This window comes from Lycorma delicatula, chromosome 7 (assembly GCF_047948215.1).
Source record: "Lycorma delicatula isolate Av1 chromosome 7, ASM4794821v1, whole genome shotgun sequence".
Classification (NCBI taxonomy): Eukaryota; Metazoa; Arthropoda; class Insecta; order Hemiptera; family Fulgoridae; genus Lycorma; species Lycorma delicatula.
In genome coordinates, this window is record NC_134461.1 from 143,900,945 (window position 1) to 143,920,912 (window position 19,968).

The window sequence follows — 19,968 nt, forward strand, 5'->3', positions numbered from 1 at the left end:
TTTTCTAATAAGTACCAAATTTTTTTTAGAACAGAAAAATACTCATTTTCAGATATTTATATCATGTTTATAATCAAACCTAACTTATTCAATAAATGTGCCAGCATTTTAAAATGTTTCTGTGTAATATAAATGTGAAAGAAAATAAATTGTTTACTGTAATTTTAATTTCTTTTTATTTTACACAGAATTCACGTACTTGCCAAACATTATACTCCATATAAAATTAAAAATATGAGATATCAGATAAATTTTACCCTGGTACTTCTTAGTAATTAAAGTTTTGTTAGAGAAAGTGTAACATATTTACTTTGCTATTAAATAAGAAACTACTTAACATAATATTTTCAATAAAACTCTTTGTTCTTTTTGCGATTTTTGAATGCTCTGTAGATGATTACAAGACAGTATTCTACCTAGAAAAAAGAAGTGTTAGCAAGTATAAAAGTAAAAAAGCATGTTATTAATAAATAAAAAGTTACAAAAATAAATAATAAAATAGAATTATATGTTTACTTTTCTTTTATTACGATTGAATATTTAAAATATTGCGTTAATTTTTTTTTTTAGTCACAGAATAAAACTTCAGTTTCTGAGTAATTTAAAAAAAAATTGAATGTTTTATATTGTTTTCTTTTTTTTGTGACAAGAATTTGTAATTATGTAAGGTAGATGGGTTCTAGATCTCAAACTTTAAAATTGTATGTAAGTTGAGATTTTTTAATAAAAATTTGTATACATCAAAATAAGTTAAAATTAAATATCTAGATAAATAAGTTATACAGTTTTTTTAAAATATAAAAATAGTACTGTAATATGAAAACAATAATGTTTAGAAAAGAATCTTTTTCTTAGTTCCTGATGTCTTTCAGCTCATGTGATATCCATTCTCATATATACTAGGGTTGGCAAGAAAGTAAAATCAGTTTTCACAAATAGTTAACTTTACGTTTGTTTTGAATGACTTCTGTCAATGTTATGATTTTTCTCTTTTGGCATTTTATAGCTGACAATTTTAGCTTAATTTAGAAGCAAATTGAGTGTAATTATGTTTAAACATTTGTTTAAACTAAACAAAATGTTTAGTTTATGGTCAATTATAGTATGGAGTGCAAAAATGGACATTTTAAATTTATTTTACTTTTTAAAGTAATCCATAAAGACTCACAAAGAGATATGTGAAGTTTATTGTGTTGAAAGCCTAACAGAACACACGTGTCAGAATTAGTTTAAAAAACTTCATTCTGGAGATTTTTCATTTAAAGATTCACTTTAAGATGATCAAATCTGGTCGATCTACAGAAGTCGATGAAGGCTAAATTAAGCCATATTTGAATCAGATTGTCATGTAACTGTGCAAGAGATTGCAGAGAGGTTAAATGTATCATACAAACTGAAAGTCACATCAAATGTCTTAGACTTAATAAGAATATCAATATTCGGATTTCATACGAATTAAAAGAGATTCATTTAACACAGTGAAAAATCAATGAACAAATCCAATGAAGTCGACCCCTTTTTTCTAATTAATTATGACCAGTGATAAAAATGGATCATCTACAATAACATAAATCAAAAACAATCATTGTCCAAGTATGATGAACCAGTTCAAGCCAAATCAAAAACTGAATTTCATTAAAAAATCATCATATCAATTCCTGGGATTACAAAGGTGTTGTGTATTTTGACTGCTTCCAAGGAACCAAACAATAATTTGAGATATTTACTGTCAAAAACTAATGAAACTAATGAAAGAAGCAATCAAAGAAAAATGGTTCTGAAAGTTTTAAAGAAAAATCAGTGCAAAGCCTCAAACAGCTTTGATAACTCAAAGAAAGTTAATGGAGCTTGGTCAGGAAGTAATGTCTTATCCCTCGTATAGCCCTGATCTTGGACTATCAGATTACAATTTTTATTTTGAAGTTTGCAAAACTCTTTGAATGGTACAATTTTCACTGGTAATGATGACCCTTAATTTCACTCGATTCAGTTTTTTGCTTATATGGACCAGAAATTTTAAGAGACAGAATCATGAAGTTGAAAGAAAGATAACAAAAGGTTATTGGGCAAAATAGAAAATATATAATTGATAAAAGTTCATTCATTCTTTGTTTAAAAAAAATTGAGTTTTATTTTGCACTACAAAACCGGAATTACTTCTTGCCAACCCAATATAAATTTTTTATGCGTTGCTCTAAGAATTTATATAAAAAAATTAGTGGTTTCAAAATCGTTGGATTAAGATTTAAAATTTTTTCAGGGTTAGTCGCGTATTCATTAGCCTTTTTTATAGCATTATTTAGATTTTTTTTTGTTACTTAAAACTATCAGGCTATTTTTCTATGTTCATTATATTTCTGCATTTATTTATCTCCTTTTAGTTACCTTTCTATTTCTTTTATTTAATTTAATTTTTTTGTCATGTGTTCTTTCCTTTCCAAAAGGGGTTTATTTGCTTTTCATTGCTCATTTTTTCTTCTTTACTTTTGAGGTTTTACCACTCCACCTTTATATGTTATCCTTTAATTGCAGTATCTTTCTTAATATTACTTTTTTTTGTTTTAAAGTACTCAGTAATTCTGTTTTTATCTTTTGATTTTCTTAACTAGTATTGAATTTCTTCATTAGTGTCTATTGTCATGAAAAGCTATACTTTCTCAGTATTCTTTTGTAATCTTTATTTAAAAAAAAAACAAACTAAGCTTGTTACAAACAGTTGTATATGTTTCTAATTTTATAGGCCTGAGAAAATCATTTATATATATATTCTTTTATATTAAGAAAATAAAAAAGCTATCAAGTCTTGAAAGGATATTTTAAATGGTAATTTAACATAAAATTTGTAATTTCTATTTTTAGTATTTATGATTTTCAAATGAAGTCAATGATTGTAGGTTAAATAACAGAAAAAAATCATAACATTATCTTAAGAAACAATAATGAAAGAACAGTTTCAATGCAATCAATCATTGCCTTCATCTCCACGATTTTGCAGACCAATTTGAATAAGATTTGTAAAAGAAACAAATATTATGAAAGAAGAATTAGTTATGTAGAAAATAAAATAAGTTCATTGCAATCAACTTACACTAACAAGTTGGAATCACACTAACAAACAAAACATTTTTGGTAAAACATGTCATGATGCTGACAATGGTTGTCAATAAAGTATGCAATGCCGAGATGAAATGCTACATCTGCGGAACATCATTCGAGGATTTTAATAATTCAACAATGACAAAGCAGATAAATGAAGATTTTTTGAAATTTGGCTTATTGATACTGCATGCCAAAATAAGATTGTTTGAAGGATTGCTTTATCTTACATATAAATTGCTAGTAATAAAATGGCAAATAAGAACTCAAAGTGATAAGCAAATCATTCAACAAAGAAAAATGGAGATACAAGAGGAATTTAAAACACAATTGGCTTTAATAGTACTGTTCCTAAAGCAGGACTTTGAAATAACAATGATGGAAACATGAGTAGAAGATCTTTTATGGATTGTGAGCTATCAGCGGCAATAACTGGCATAGATTATACATTATACATTGTCAAAAACCATTTTAGAGGCTATATCTAATGACCATAAAATAGACACTGATAAATTCAAAGCCTTTTGTTTAGGTATGGTGAAGTTGTATGTGAAATTATATTCATGAAGTCTTACTTTTTTTATACCTACTCTTCATAAAATATTAATCCATGGATCTATCATCATTGAAAAGCTTTATTACCCATAGCAATGATGTCAGAAGAGGCTGCTGTGCTGAGGCTAAAAAAAAACACTTTCGCTTGTACCATCAAGATTTTGCTTGTAAGTTCAGCAGAGAATTCTGCAATCTAGATGTTATATGTAGATTGTTGCTTAGCTCAGATCCAGTAATAACAGGCCTGCAACCTACTCCGAAAAAAAATGAAAAAACCGTTCCTCAAAGAAACTGTCAAAATGCTTCTTTCCATTGCTGATGCAATGAATATTAATATTAATATTGTTAAAATATATAAAACAATAAAATCATAGAAAGTATGATATCTATTCTTGAAGAGTTAAGCATTAACAGCGCATTTTGGATTTTGGATTAAACATGCTTTCAACATTTAATAAATTGACAGGATGTGGACAGCCATTATTTAATTAAGAGAGCCTGAAAAAGCTCTGTGTACAAATTCGTGTTTGCAAATATATATATATTTGCAAATACATTCATTAGGTATCACTGGTCAGTAGTTATGTAACAAAAAATAAATATGCAGTAACTGTATTTTGGCTTCTTAAAATTTCACAGTTTATTTTACTGAAAACTAATGGCATTAGTAAAGTATTAAGTGCCTTTACTTACAAACTTTATTCAGTTTTTATTACAGTGAGGGTTTTTCCATTATTGATATGATTTGAAATGATGGGTGAAAAACATTATACTGTTGCCAGGGTTTGAATCTGAGGTTAAATGAATTAGAGCCAGCATGTTCATCATACCAACATCTGGCTGGCTAGTTTGCATGCAGTCTGTCTGTAAACTGAGAGGATGAAACTGGCAACTATTTGTGATTTTACAAACAAAGATCATCAGGGTATTTCATATTTTAAAAACTTAACTTGACGAATTTATTTTGTCAGTGTGAAAAATTGAACTGAGTCTTCAAGTTCAATATAAAATTTAATTTTAACTATTGACAGTTTTTTACTGTTATTTTGTTCAGTATAATTAAATTATTATGTATGTACTTTAGTTCTGCTAACTTATTTTATCTAATTTTATTGTTTTACACAAAAACAGGATTTATGTATATATATATATATAAATTCATACATGCAGTTAAATTATGACGATTAGATATAATGAATTTCATTGCTTTATGTAATTATAGTATCATACGTAGTTAATGCAGTACACAAAAAAGATAAGTAAAATGTTCATTGCATGTTCACTACCTTCATTGCATGTAAACATATAATTTTATTATATAAATGATTAAAACCCATGTATATAATATGCATGTTTAGCACTAAAAATATAATGATAACGGCTGATCATCAACCTGACCAGAATCAAAAATTAGTTCTGGCCATTCTTTAAAATGATGTACTATTCTCAAAAATAATAGCCTTACCATACCAGAATTACTGCTATGCCATGTAACAAGATACCATTGCCTTCTTGACCAAGCCAAATAAATGATTTTACATTAGTCCCATCAAGCTCACCAAAGTGCAAATGATATATATTCACCACAGAGAATTGCTGTTTAGTGGATTTCATTACTGTCAGAGAAAGAACTTATGACTATTACTATTGATTCCTTTTAATGCTTTACATACAATACAGCCTCAAGAAAGACTGAGACAAATAGTTTAACGCAACGAATTAATGCATTATCTTTCTGTTTTGAAATAGTATGTTTTATACACTTTTCAAATTAGCAGGGGGAGTAAAATCGTATTACTCCACAGTAATAAAATAGATAATAAAGAAATAGTTATAATCTTTGAACTGAGTAATGATGTTTATATAATTTATTTTACCCCTTAAAAAAATAAATAAAAAATAATCATACTATGTAACATTATTAATCTACTTTTGCTTATAGATCTTTGTTGTATAATTTAAAAAAATTAAAAACAAAAAGTATCACTGTATTACATTTTCAAGAAAAGTAATTTCTGAAGTGTTCATTTCTTATGAATAAATATGTACATGCTCTACATTAAAATTATCATATGTATAAAAGTAATTAATGTCTTTTGAGATTTATAAAACTATACTTTAATCTTAACTGAAAAGCAAAATAAATATTTAAAATAAAAAACCATATATAATTGTATATATACATTTATGAATAAATATATTTTCTAAATCTATAATATTTTGTTACTTATGCATACATGAAGTATATGTAAATATAGATGAAAAATGGTTATAAAATCATAAAGAAAACTTTTATGCAAAAATATTTATAGATTAATTATAAAATAAATTATTAGATGTAATATTTTGTTCTAATTAATGTTAAAAAAAATTTAATTAAGAAATTAACTAACTAACTACCATATTTATTCATATATAAGACCCCTCATTTCTCTGAAATATTCAAATAAAAAAATTAAGCGTTATCTAATTCGGTGTGTTCAATGAAGAAGAGATTAATGTCTTTGGTTAGCTATAGCTATCTTATTTACCTACTGTTTTGGTTGAAGTTTTGTGTCGACAACAAAATAAAACACTAAGAAAAAAACAAATAATCAAATAATATCAGTCTTTTTTTTTTTACAAAATACACAAAATAGTAACCTTTGAAAATAGAACTGTGGTAACTAAAATCATATATTTTATTGTGATGTAGTCAATATCTTAGATTGTAACCATTCAGCATATTGTTGAACTGCTGTTTTATTTGGGAAAGTATAATTAATAACAATATATATTTTAGTCTATGTGTGTATGTATATATAAGACTCATCGACAGAACATACTATTGGAAGTCAGGATGTTAAGCTTACTAAAATGCAGATAATAATGAATCTTACAAATTATAGCATCTTTCTGTCCACTACTGGAACTAATTTTATAATGAATATAATTACTCTTAAAGAAAGTAACACTGACATGTGCAATTTTAAATATTATTATTGCAGATAGTATTATATAACACAGACATAAGAAATATAACCCAGCAGGTTGGTCTAGTGGTGAACTCGTTATTGCATATCAATTGATTTTGAAGTCAAGCATTCTAAGATTCAAATCCTAGTAAGGCAGTCACTTTTATATAGATTTGAATACTAGATCGTGATACTGGTGTTCTTTGGGGTGGTTGGTTTCAATTAACCAGAGGCTGTACAAGATTACACTTCGTTTACATGTTTACATTCATACATATCATTCATCCTCTGAAGCAATACCGTACGGTGGTTTCGGAGGCTAAACAGAAAAAAGAGAGATGAAAGAAATATAAGGCAAACAGTGTAGAACAGTACTGTGAGATGTTTCTAGTCCTCAATCAGGTGTCTCCCCTCCACATGGCAAATACTTTCCAGTTATGGTGGGGTTGGGGAAATAATATAGTCAGGGCTGATCCAAAGTGGTATGGCTGGCTTGTACATAAGAGTTGCTTCTCTGAAGGTTGGGGGGGAAAAACCTGTACATAAAATCAAGTGATCCTCAAGGTGTAATTTTGATGGGTCTAGACTGCAAAATACACTGCTGCTTTGTGCAGAACAAACAACAGGTTTAGAATGCATTGAATCTTAATTAAAGTCAAAATGTAATGAAAATGATTAAAAACAACCTTTATTGATGAACATCAGGCAGAGACATTCAAAGAAAGGTGAAGCCAGGGTCCTCTTTTTTCCTGTTTAGCCTCCAGAACTGCTGTAATGTATTACTTCAGAGGATGATGTAAATAACTGTCTTATACTGCCTTATACAGTATCAGGTCGACCATTCTTGATATATGTAGTTAATTAAAACCCAACCACCAAAGAACATCGGTATCCATGATGTAGTAGTAACTAGGATTTGAACCTTTGAACTCTTGATTATGAAATCAGCTGATCTGTGATGACGAGTTAAATACTAGAGCAGTCCAGTGGGCTCAGGCCAGGGCCCTGCATGGGCTGTGCACCTAAGATGTGACATGAATTAATTTGATATCCTTTCAAATATTTCAGCCAAATTGTTGGTAAATAAAGTAGCTATGATCAGTCAGACATAAACATTTTTCATCTGACGAATTATAGAGGATATATAAATTATCCTCTAATGCACATTTTCTATACAGGCTATATATAAAAACTATTCAACATTAATCTATATTCACTTAAGGCCATTATTTACATTAGAATTCTTGGTGATATAATATTTGATAGTAAAAAAGGATTACATTAGTTGTAGACTTGTAATGTCCAGCAATATGAACTTTGCTCAGTTTAAAAATAAATCAATGATTTATCCAGATATCAAAATCATCATAAAACTAATAAGTGCAAAAAATAATTAATAAATAAACTTCAATGATTTCATTGGCAAAAATTTACTTTGAAAACTTTAAATTAAATTACTAATAATTACTTTTATAATAGTATTTTTATACAGAATACAAATTATATGCACACCTTTTCTTTTCTCAATTATTTTGCAATTACTTTTTTCATTTACCAGCCAAAGTCTGATTAAATACTAAGTAGAATAGCATAATTCATGTTAATTCTATACCTGAAACCTTCATTATTTTCAAATTGTGGACCTAGATAAAAATAGGGGGTCTTATAATTAGTAAAGATAGTTTCTTACATTTACATAATTATAGATATATTAAAAAGTTGAGGAAAAAAATAGAATTCTGAATTCTTAAATTATTATAAAAATTCTACACTACATAAACTTAATTAAAATCTGTGAAAGAGAAATGAACACACTGGGAATATTGAGGGACATCTGACAATTATATTACTAACATAGGTTTATAGTATCATGACAATAAATTTTTCTTTCTTTTTTTTTAATGAGTGTATTAGTTATATTTAATATTAAATTTACCGACCAATTATGGTCGGTTCATCAGCCATGGCTATTTCATCTGTAGGTGCTTTATTACCTTTACGTTTCTTTGAATACCAAAAGAATACGATGCCAGCCAATAAATTGCAAATGAAAACTAAACATGCTAGGTAAAATGAGTAGCCATAATAATAATCAGCTTTCTTTGGGTGTACCACTGGAAGATGCTCTTTCTCATAGACAATTGAACTCATTAAAACTTCTATGACCACCATTACTGATAAACCTAAAAATAATTTTTGAATTATTAATAATCTTTCATGACATTAACAAAGGTAGGTTAGGCTTAAGAACTATATATAACACTTTTTTTAAAATTTATTTATTTACAAATTTTGATAATATTTACATATTAACAACCTCCATACAGGAATGGTTATGTCTATTTGTCTACCTTTTATTCAGTAAGTTCCAGATTTGAATCTTGGTTAGCTTGGCATTTTTCATATGCTATAAATTTTATTTTTTACCTTAAAAAAGAAATTAGGAGATTATGTTTACCAGAAAGATAAATAAAATATGTTGGAAATCTTAATGTTTCATCATTACTTTCATTAAAATAATAGTTAATTGTTTGTTGATACTACTAGTTAGTTAATTTGATATACCAGGTGAAGAATTTAAAACCGAACCAAATCGGCCCAAATTGCAGTTGTTTGAGTATTGTCTTTAATGATGCTAATGTTCCTGCTACTGCCATTATTAGTTGTGTATGTTACTACTCTTATCTATTATTGTCAGCTGTAAACTGTTCATGCATGTTCCATTCAATATAGTCTCTTTCTCTGCAGTTATCTTTTTTAAAATGCTTTATTTGATAGAGGAAAACAATGCTAATGAAAGCTTATGTGAATTCTGGATTCTTTCTAAAAACCCGTAAAAAATTATGGAAAAATTTCTAAATGCCAGTATCCCAGTAAAGATTAGCAGACATGATTTGGTTAAAAAATGCCATGTTGAGTTGGTTTCAAATGCAACAGAAAATAGGCAACCTTCCATCAGGTTCCAGAGACTACAACAGATTCTGTAACGGAAAAAGAATTTCTGTGGATCTGAAAAAAATTCATATATAAGTTATCATAACAGAGGTGTAAAATACACATCTTGTTGTAAAGATTCTTCATGATTTAAATTTGAAACAATATCGTGAGCAACTTTGCAGTAACTTAAGAGAACAAACAAACCAAAATGTCTTAATGCGACTGACTTCCCAAAAACATTGTTGAAGGACAGATAGACCTGATGCTGTATTTAATTCAGATGAGGCATGATTTCTTTTATCTGGGCATGTTAATTTACAACACTAGGTATTTTATGACTGAAAATCTTCACCAGATGTTTGAGTGTCCAGTTCACTATGAGAAAATTGGTGTATGATATTAAAAGTGTGCTGCACAATTTTAAAAGTGTGCAGAGTAACAAGTCACAAACAAAGATTTACTAGCATGCATTCATGCGGTTTTTACAAGAGAACAAACTGTCAGGCGAGTGCTTTGGCATCCATGTTCTCCAAATTTGTCTAGTTGCAATTCTTTCCTTTGGGACTGTTTGAAGGATAGAGTTTAGGAATCAAATTCCCACACTCTCAATGAAATGAAGGTAAACATTAAATAAAGAGATCTGTAGATTTTTTGTTGAAAGGGTATTGACAATATTTTGCATTAGCTGACTCTCAATATGAACACTTGAGCACATAAAATATATTGCTTACTTTGAATTTTTTTTTAAATATGGTAAATATGTAAACTTTTGTAGATGCAAATACAGAATTTAATTTATGTTTTCATTTTTTCATTTAATTCATAAAATGTTACATGCCTACAATTTTGTTTAGTCTGTAGTGGTTCAATTTTAAGTTTCTCACCTGGTAAATATATATCAAGATTTTTGTACAAGTAAGGTTTAACTAATCTAAAATATAGTGTAAATGAATGCTGTAATGCCTGCTTAATTAGCACTTGTGTACTATCTATTTCCTGAAAAAAATAGAAACAGCTTTAATGATTTAGTTTTAAAGTTTCTTATAAGTGAATTGGAGAATAAACAAAAATTTAATTTAAGATATAATAATTATGTAAAAAGAGGATAGTTTTGGTGGGATAGTTAGTTAAGAAACATTTCTGATTTACATTTAATTTGAAGTACAAACGAAAAATTCTAAAATCATCAATTAATTTACCAAATTTTATATTTTAATAAGTTGGTTACAAATATTTTTCACATTCTTCTCATTAAGCTACTTCTTCAACTTTCATTTGATGGCATTAAAGAGTGTAAGACTGTATTATAACAGGAGTATTCATTAGCATGCAAATTAATCCAAACACAGATATTATTTAATAAAAGATAACTTTATTTAGAAAAAAATCATACCTGTAGAATTTGTGAATATCTAGTAATTAATATTTCCTCTTATATTCTTAATCACTTCATGTACACAATTTGGCATCGAATCAACAAGCACACTACTCATTTTTTTTTAATTTCTTCATCATAAAATCATATCAATATTGTTGCTTAATGAGGGCAGTTTTTGTTGTACAATTCAGTTTTGAAAGACATTGTTTTTACTATTACTCAAAGATTTTCAATCTGGTTTATATCTGGCCAGTTGCCTGCCATGAAAACACTTTAATTTTGTTCTTTGATAAATTTGTCCGCTTTTTTGGCAGTATGGTATGATCTTACTGAAACATTCTGTTACCTTGTGAGAGTTTCTTTTTTGAAGTTGTATCACAACCTTTTCAACATACCATCTACTGGAAGTAATGAACAAGGACAATCAAATGTGAAACAATTCCAAGACATTTTTTTTCTGGGGAGGTTTAAGTGAAAGTTGTGTATGAGCCAATAATGTATTTTCATCTGATGCTTTTCTAATATATGGAACTCTTTGCTCCTAAACATATGAATGTAACTGCTTTTTAGCTAGCTGACAAGCTTTCCATCCAGCTGCAAAAGTCGTCATCTAACAGTTGTCATGTGTAAATCTGTTCCACTGGCTGCTAATTCTCAATTTGGTCTGCAGCAAATAATTTTGGGTCACGTTTACTTTTTCTTGCTAATAACCAATCCTGTGTTGGGAATAGTTTTTCTTTTACAGCCACATTTACATTTCCTTTGAGGTGAAAAGAAACCAATGTCTTTAAATCATTTTAAGATACTATTCACTATTCCAAGTGCAACACTACACTCAGTAGTTATTTGTAGTTGTGTCATATAGAAAGAGTTGATATGCTCAGAAGAAAAACAATTTTTTACACTTTCTTGGAGTTATGTCCATTATTTTAGACACACAGGACAAAAGTTATGAAAATATGATTTTTTAATAAAAAGTGGGATAAACTTACACAAAACACTATTTATAACATGAAAATTACTACTCATAAATAACCAAAGAAAAATAACCACAAATTACGGAGACAACTTTCAGAATGGGTGTGGTCAAGAAATGTAGCCACAACATAGAAATAAACAAAAAAATTCCCCACTTTATATTTTCGTAACATTAATATTTAAGTATACATTCAGCATGACGTATGCCAATTCACTTCTGTCAGAAACAGATCTAATAGTATATTTCATGCTATCATATTTGATGATTCTAAATGGATCTAAAAACTGTGGATTCTTTTTGTATGAAAATGTTAAAAGATTATAAATACCCAAAACTTTGTTCATTAAGAATTAAGTGACCTATATATAAAGGAAAAAATTAGTCTCTAAAGTGTAAAACGATATATTTTGAAACTTTACACCCTCTTAGATCTGTTTTGTTACATGATTTGAAATGTTGGGCCTTAATTAATGGGTCAGAAAAATTGATATTTGAAGCAGTTGAAATAGAATTATTGAAATATCTGACTGGTACAGTTTATGGGCCATTAACAGAATAGTAATATTCAGCAAGAAATTAATATATATATATTGTGTTTGTTGGGATAATTTAATTCAGGTAGAAATAACATAATATGTTATGGATATAAGTTGTTTTTATACCTCAAATAACCTTTACAGACTGGTGCAATAATATAATGTTATGCAATCCCATAAATGATGGAGTTTGTAAAATATTTAATCAGGGGTTTTAAAATGTCAGTAAAAAAAAAGAAGATTGTTCTTATTTGTAGTAAGGACACTTCCTGATACCTTATTTCTACTGTTTTTGATAATGAATAATAAACCATTTCTACAATTTTGTTATTCTACCAAGATACATTCATGAAATAGCTAATTATGACTATTTAATATGAAATTATTTAAGATATTATGACATTATTAAATATAAAAAAGATGGATATATAAAAACATGATATATACAATATAAAAACATGGAAATAATTTAAGACATTACAACAGCTCTATTATATTTATATTTGTCATACAGAGTCGGTATGGTCAGAAGAGAAACAATTAAAAATAATCTCAGATTAGACAGACAACTTGCATTATGGGTGTGTTCAAGCAGTGCAGCTACAACATAGAAATAAAAAATTCCTTGTATATGGATTAATTATTAGTACTGTATATTATTTATTATTATTATTATTATTTGTTAATTATTATTATGGATTTCCTGGCTGCTTTATTAGAAAACAGATTTAATTGGAATTCTCACATGATCAAATTGATTTCTTTTGGAACAACATCAAACTTCCTGTTTTCCTTTGAAGTGCTTTAATAAAATGTTAAACTTATCATTATTAAATATAATGAACATTATTTAATATTTATTATGTGAAGTTTAACATAAACTATTCGGGCTTCCTTAAAAAGTTTGAAGAAATTTTTAAGATACAAATATGGGCTGTCAGGTCATTATCTGGAGCCCATCAGTATGAATTACGTAAACCATATTTAGAAAATTAAAAATGTTTGTATTTATGGATGCGCAATCTTTGTTAAAAAGAATAGTCATTTAATCTTAAAATGTCAATCAAACCAGAGAAAATAAATTTTTTCATGTTAACTCAATATAATACTTCTGCTTTTGAGAAAAGGGCCTTATTCTGTTTCCATTACCATTTTTTAATAACTTACTTAACTACTTACAAAATTTTCCCACCATTATATTTAAAATATAATTAAAAGATTTTCTTTTACAGAAACATAACACGTGGTCGATGAATTTTCAAATAATACTAAATAAAAAATATAAAAACCTAAATCTGCATTCTGTTCAACTTGTAAATAAATATGAATCCAAATAATTTTCATAAATGACTTTTGAATTATGAAATATTTTATACTTATTTTTTTATATTGAGTACCTTCATGTATTTATGTTTAAATTTTTTCATGTGTTTAGATTTTAAATAATTAATATCTATTTTAAAATTATAATTGTGTATTTTGTGAAGGGCTGCTGTGATCCAAGTTTTTATCTCTATTTCCTATGATCCCGCCAGGTAAAGTCTTTGGCAGTTACTTTTTTTATCTATGGTATACTACACATATCTACCCATCTTAACATGATCTGTATAAAGTATTATGTACTGATCAAAATAAAAGATTTCTATTTATTTACTTAAGTAAGCGTATTACTGAGTAATTTTTAATTTTAAAATGATTATTATGCTAATTTTCATTTCACATTTAAAATATTATTCATTCATAAAATTTAAATGTAAAATTTTTGTAAAAAGAGTTTTTTAGAATTAATAGTTTTAAACCGGTTGAAATAATACTTACAAGTTATAAAATGAATACCACCAGCTAGTCGTTTAAACATGTACCTTGGATTGCGAAATGTATAGAATGAAAAGAAAAATCCCATCATTATTAATAATAAACTTATTACAGAGAATATCATTTCTGTCCTTGTATAATCTGTAAGTAGAATAAAGAAACATAAAAGATGAAAACAAAAACAACAATGCAACAATAATAGGAATAATAAATAATATTTTGCAAGTAGTGGATTGCGGTATATTGTTACAAGTATTGCATCAAAATATATTAATTGAAATAATCTTTTTAATCAATAAATTTATTTATGTATCATAAAGTAAGAACGGTAATCATAAATAAAGAATGTCGAGTAAGAAGGATTTTATGGTCACTTTTAACAAAACAGTTCTTAGTTAAATGACTGTGGATACAATTCCTATTTCATTGTTGAAATATTTACTTGACATTTTCTGGCTGAAGACTTCATTGTAGAATTGCCAATAAAGCAATTTTTTCTATATCTTATTCAATATCATTTATTAATTGAGAAAATCTGGACTGCTTAAAATGCATTTACTCCTTAGATTATTACTAACAATTTCTAGCAATATAAAGTTAACTACGTAAGGCACACATTAATATTTTTCAACTTGAGTAATTTATATTGATAGATTTTTATGATATTCCATAAGTGTCCAGATAACTTTTTGGAAAAGAGTCCACTTGCACCTGCATCCAGTTAGTAAGTGTACCTGTAGATTATTACATTCCATTATCACCAGGCTAGGAAGTATTGTTAATTAGAACTTAAAAATAAAATGGTAGTAATAGGTTAATTAATGCTCAGTAATTAAACCTTCCCTGAGATACTCTAGGCTGGAATACTGAAGGAAAAAGTTAACTACTTTGCCTGGGATCTTAAATCTGTTTATTATAATACATTTTTCTTTAACAAGAATTCCAATTTTTACTAACATCTTCATGGTATAACATGTTTACTTTTTATTCAGATTTTTAATTAAAGGTAATTACCACATTAATTTCATCCGATGGATTAGTGTATCATTCATCTGTTATACTGAAGTTATACTTTTGATCCGAGGTGTCAGCACTCGGAGTTAGATATATAGTACCTGTAATTGCTATCATATAAGTCCAACATCATTCTGTAGGAAAATTCATGTTGAATGAATAATTTTAAAATGAATCAATTTAATTTTTATCGTTTTAAGATTAACGTGAAAGTAACCATATTGGCTGGGTGATAATTTGGCCATATTATTGTATTAATTTTTCTTATTGCATACTTCTGTGTTGTTTCAGTAGCTACAGCACAACACCGTAACTTTAAATTCACACTCTGTACATTTGAGTAATAATAGCGTTAGTAATAGATTAATGAAAAGTACTACATAATAACATTGCCTAATACAACTTTTGTTTGGCTGTTGCTGTCAAGAAATATATATAATTGTTAATAAAAAGGTATTTAATTCCTATCTGTGCTATTTATTTCACTGTAAACTAGAGTTAACCTGTACTATATACAGGTTAAAGTGGTGTTTATATTTATTTACAAGTGGTGTTTACACCACCCATTGATTACCCATAATTCACAACCCACTGAATTACACATTTTTTCCAATAAGACTTCAGCCTTATTTTTAAAATAAATCAAGTTTTTCAGTTGAGATTATGAAGAGGTTCAGCCATTTGGATTTGAAGAAAATACCATGTCTATGAAAATTTCTCAGAGCAAAAAATGGTGTAGCCATTCATTAATTAATTGTTCCTTGGTATCCGGTCCAGTCAAGAAAAGGTTTGATTGAGGTAGTTTCTAAGTTGAAGAGCACAGTGAGGAGATGCCCTATTTTGCTGCCAAACATAGAGTAGTTAAATGGTTTGGGATAATGATGTATGTTTGTGATAACAATAACAATATCTTACTCATGTAAAATTTTAAGATGTGAATTCTGTTTCAGTTGAAGAAATAAGATCTCAACATTTATTTTTTGTAATTCCACATTAAGAGTGATTACTTGATCATTCAATCTTAAAATATGCTTCATCAGACTTTATCACTGAGCTTAAGAAATGATGATTTATTTTACAATGAATAATTAATTTAATTCCTCATAAAACTCCAGCTTCCTAACAAAATCATCTTCATGAAGTAATGATGTATCAGTTGATTGCTAAACCAATATTTTCTACCTGTCATAGAATTTACATTTGCATGTTGGGGAAACTGCCTTGTAGCTGGCTATGTATTATATTCTTCCTTCCAACTTTGTACGTATAAATTAATAATTTCAATCCATTTAGATGTTTAGTTTAGATGTTCTTATGTTGCTGGTATGATAAAAAAAGGTGGTTGATTTAGTTTTGATGGTATGCTGTTACCCTCTGCTTTATTTCTAGACTATGATATAACTAGGTTTTTTGACATCTTCATTGGATATTTGATGAAAATTTATTTTGATTAAAGACGAAATTCTCTGATTTTGTAACAATCTTTGTTTGAATCTTTTTTTTTTGTATATCCCTTCCAGATTTATTGGAAGCTATGTATACAATGTTAATGAGAATATGGATATTTTAAGGAGTTACTGTTGTTTCTTGTTCAAGGTATTTCTAAAAGGCAATTAAAATTTATAAATTCTGCACTACACCTATCTGTTTTGTTTTTTCGTGAGTCAAGAAATTAAACATAATACACACTTACGTAAAATTGTATTATCCAACATAGGATTGCTCTTAATTATAGCATCACTTGGAAACATTTCAAACAATTTACATCTCCCTGAAACAAATAACATATCTTTATTTTAATTTATTTTTGGAAAAGACACAGAATTTAATTTGTATAAGTAGATGATAATTATTATCTTGGTATATTGTATCTTGATTATAATTTTATTATTTATAATGAACATTGCTTTAGGAATTTTAAACTGAAAAATCTGATCAAATTTCTTCTCTGATCTGAGCATTTCTCCAAATATTTACTTTGTAATTATTAAATTTTTTTAAAGTAATATGAACAGTTTTCTATTACAGTTTAAAATATATGTCCAAATCATACTCATATAATTCTCAATAAGGCAAGTTGTAAAAGAAAAGGTGGAAACAAGTTGGAAAGGAAAACTGTACTAGTTTTTATGGGTAGAATTCAGTTAAAATAAAATAAAAAATATCTTTTATATAACTATGAAATTTGTTATAAAAATATATTTATAACATACATGTTGATTCTGCAATGTTCAAACAATTATAAAAGATTTGATAGAGTAAGCTGTAAAAACTAGCACTTGACAATGAATGAAAATAACATTTTTAATCACTCACCTAGGCTCTAATTTATTGAAATCTGATGGTAAAAATATTTTGTAATAACAAAAAATTCTTCCTGTGTGTTTTATTCTGCGAAGTAGAATGCTTTTAAGAGATTAAGCTTGATCATTGGAAGCAGTGCCTATATTTCCTATGTTTGGATGTACAAATTAAAATACAATTAAATGAATTGATAAGTTAAACAACTTTCTGTCACTTGAAAATATGCTTCCATAAGATTCTTTTAAGGAATATCTGATGATGCATGTTAAGAGATGGAAACTTATTCAGTATGTGGTCATATACTGTATTTTTTTTCTTTCTTATTTATGTTGTGTTCATTCATTCAGTATGTTGTTTCTGTTATACAACTTTGTTTATTTGTAAATCGCATATTGCTAAATCATGTTGAGTTTATGACTTTTACATGTTATGGTAAATATTTTTATATAGACAGGTTATGTGTCCTGTTTCTATGAGTTGGGAAGGTTGGAAAATTCTGATGTTGAGTAGTGTGTGCATGTAATCTATGCACCTCTAGCTGAATGTGAAATTTGGTTTATTCAATTTTTTTTTTTATTTAGCACAATACCTACAATTTAATTTTGATACTTTTTTTTTCACTTTTCCGACTATAACTCTACTACTGATGAAGTAGCATAATATAAAGGGAATGAATAGCCAAATTTTTTACATCAAGATTTTTGGTAAACGTTAATTTTTCAAGACTACCAAAAAGAAAACACAAAAAATTGTAGAAATTTCTGTAACATGTATTTACATGGGTGTGTTGGTTTGTGATTTGATTAATATTTCCAGATTGGCTCAACAAAATTCTTCTAAAGACTCAAAAAAATTCTACTTGTGGGACATTGATGGCTAAATTGTGAAAAAATTAAAAAGAGGGAGGGGTAGTTTTTGACATTAATTTTGTATAGTGCTTGTAGAAAACCGAGCTTTGTTAAGATGAAAATACTTAATAAATTATTTAAAGTTCTAAAGTTTTAATTTAAGTTGATCAAATTTAGGGCTGGGGATATTCAATATTATTTCTATTTGCCAAATATTTTGAAAACTCATTGACTACAAATTTGAAATTTGCGTCAAATATTTGTGTATTATATCCCAACTATGGCCTAATTTCTGATCCCACAGAACAAGGAGTATCACAGTTCCTGTATTTTTTTAACTGGTAAGCTATAATTTTCTTTTAGCCTTGTTGAATAACATTACACCACATCAATTCTGATTTGGTAGTAAATAATTACTCCATTAAATAATTAACTTTTAAGCACCAGAAAACAACACTGTTGAATGGAACCCATGCTTAAAATAACAATTTTTATAATTAATATTCAAGATTGAAGATCTTGCATTCATTTTAGGTTGACTTACTTCTTCTGGTAATGATGTAAACTTAAGGTGCTCTGATTGATAATCATTATAGGCTGTTTAATAATAATTGATTATTTTATTAAAATTATGTTGTATTGAAAGAAATTATTTCATGTTATTGTTTCTAAGTACACAATACTTTAGAGAATAGTAGAAAAGTTAAAATGTAACATAAACTGTCACAATGTTTGTATCAGTTTGTTTAACACAGTCCCATTTATAATGTTTGTATCCATCAATCAAGGCAACTGTTTCTAAATAGTTTTTCTTATTTTTTATTTAAAATTCAAACATTTTAATTTATAGTTACTCAGCTCCATTCTTAGATTTTATTTATTTTGTACTGCAGTTATTCTTTTGTTGCTTGTATCTTTAAATTATGGCCAAAAATAATTTTAAGATGTAATAAAAGTTATATTTCTAACATACATAAACTAGCTTATAAGTCCATATCAATGCAACTTATTCAGTCATATACTCTCATATTTAAAAAAAAGAAGAGAAATGTGACGTTAAAAAAAATTATGAAAAAATGAAATATAAAATTACTAGTAGTTAATTTTAGACTATATATGTTTGAATAAAAAATATAATTTATTTTAGAATCAAAAAGTATATTGTAATAAGTTGATGCTATTTTAAATAAGCTTTCTTTGGTTTTTGTTTAATATAAAACTAAGATTCCTCAGTTTTATGAATTCATAAAGTTGTAGTAGATTGCTGTTGTAATAATTTAAGTTTTAATTGAAAACTGTTAATATAATTTATTGTGACAGATAATGAAATTTAAATAACAAAGAACTTGAAAAAGATTCATATTAACACAAAAGTTAAATTTAACAGCATCTAATCTGAAATAGAATACATTTTATATAAAATTTATGTGTACTTATTCTCCATTATTTTCTTCTTTAGTATGTAACATTAAATGCTATGATCAAAATAGTCTGTAAATACCAGCAGCATTTGATCTGAAAGGGCTTACCCATATAGAAATTGCATCCAACA

At 27.3% G+C, this 19,968-nt stretch overlaps 2 protein-coding genes across 5 annotated transcripts in view; one reads left to right on the plus strand and one right to left on the minus strand.

The window, feature by feature from the left end:
* The window catches only part of LOC142327427 (prefoldin subunit 5-like), a 72,765-nt gene that overhangs the window by 41,711 nt on the left and 11,086 nt on the right, over positions 1–19,968 (plus strand). The gene's annotated exons all lie outside the window — the stretch shown is intronic.
* LOC142327827 (uncharacterized) lies at positions 10–19,949 on the minus strand. Its single transcript, XM_075371165.1, has 5 exons — positions 19,946–19,949; positions 16,958–17,035; positions 14,254–14,391; positions 8,600–8,788; positions 10–416 (listed from the first exon to the last, which is right to left on the minus strand). Exons 1-5 carry the CDS (start codon positions 19,947–19,949, stop codon positions 334–336), a joined length of 492 nt encoding a protein of 163 aa, XP_075227280.1. The 3' UTR covers positions 10–333.

Bases quoted from the DNA above. Each gene is read 5' to 3' on its own strand.
- LOC142327827 (XM_075371165.1), bottom strand. The intron at 8,789-14,253 runs GTAAGTATTATT...AATTATTTTTAG, and splicing joins TGGTATTCATTTTATAACTT to GTTTATCAGTAATGGTGGTC. The intron at 417-8,599 runs GTAATAAAGCAC...TCTTTTTTCTAG, and splicing joins GTATTCAAAGAAACGTAAAG to GTAGAATACTGTCTTGTAAT.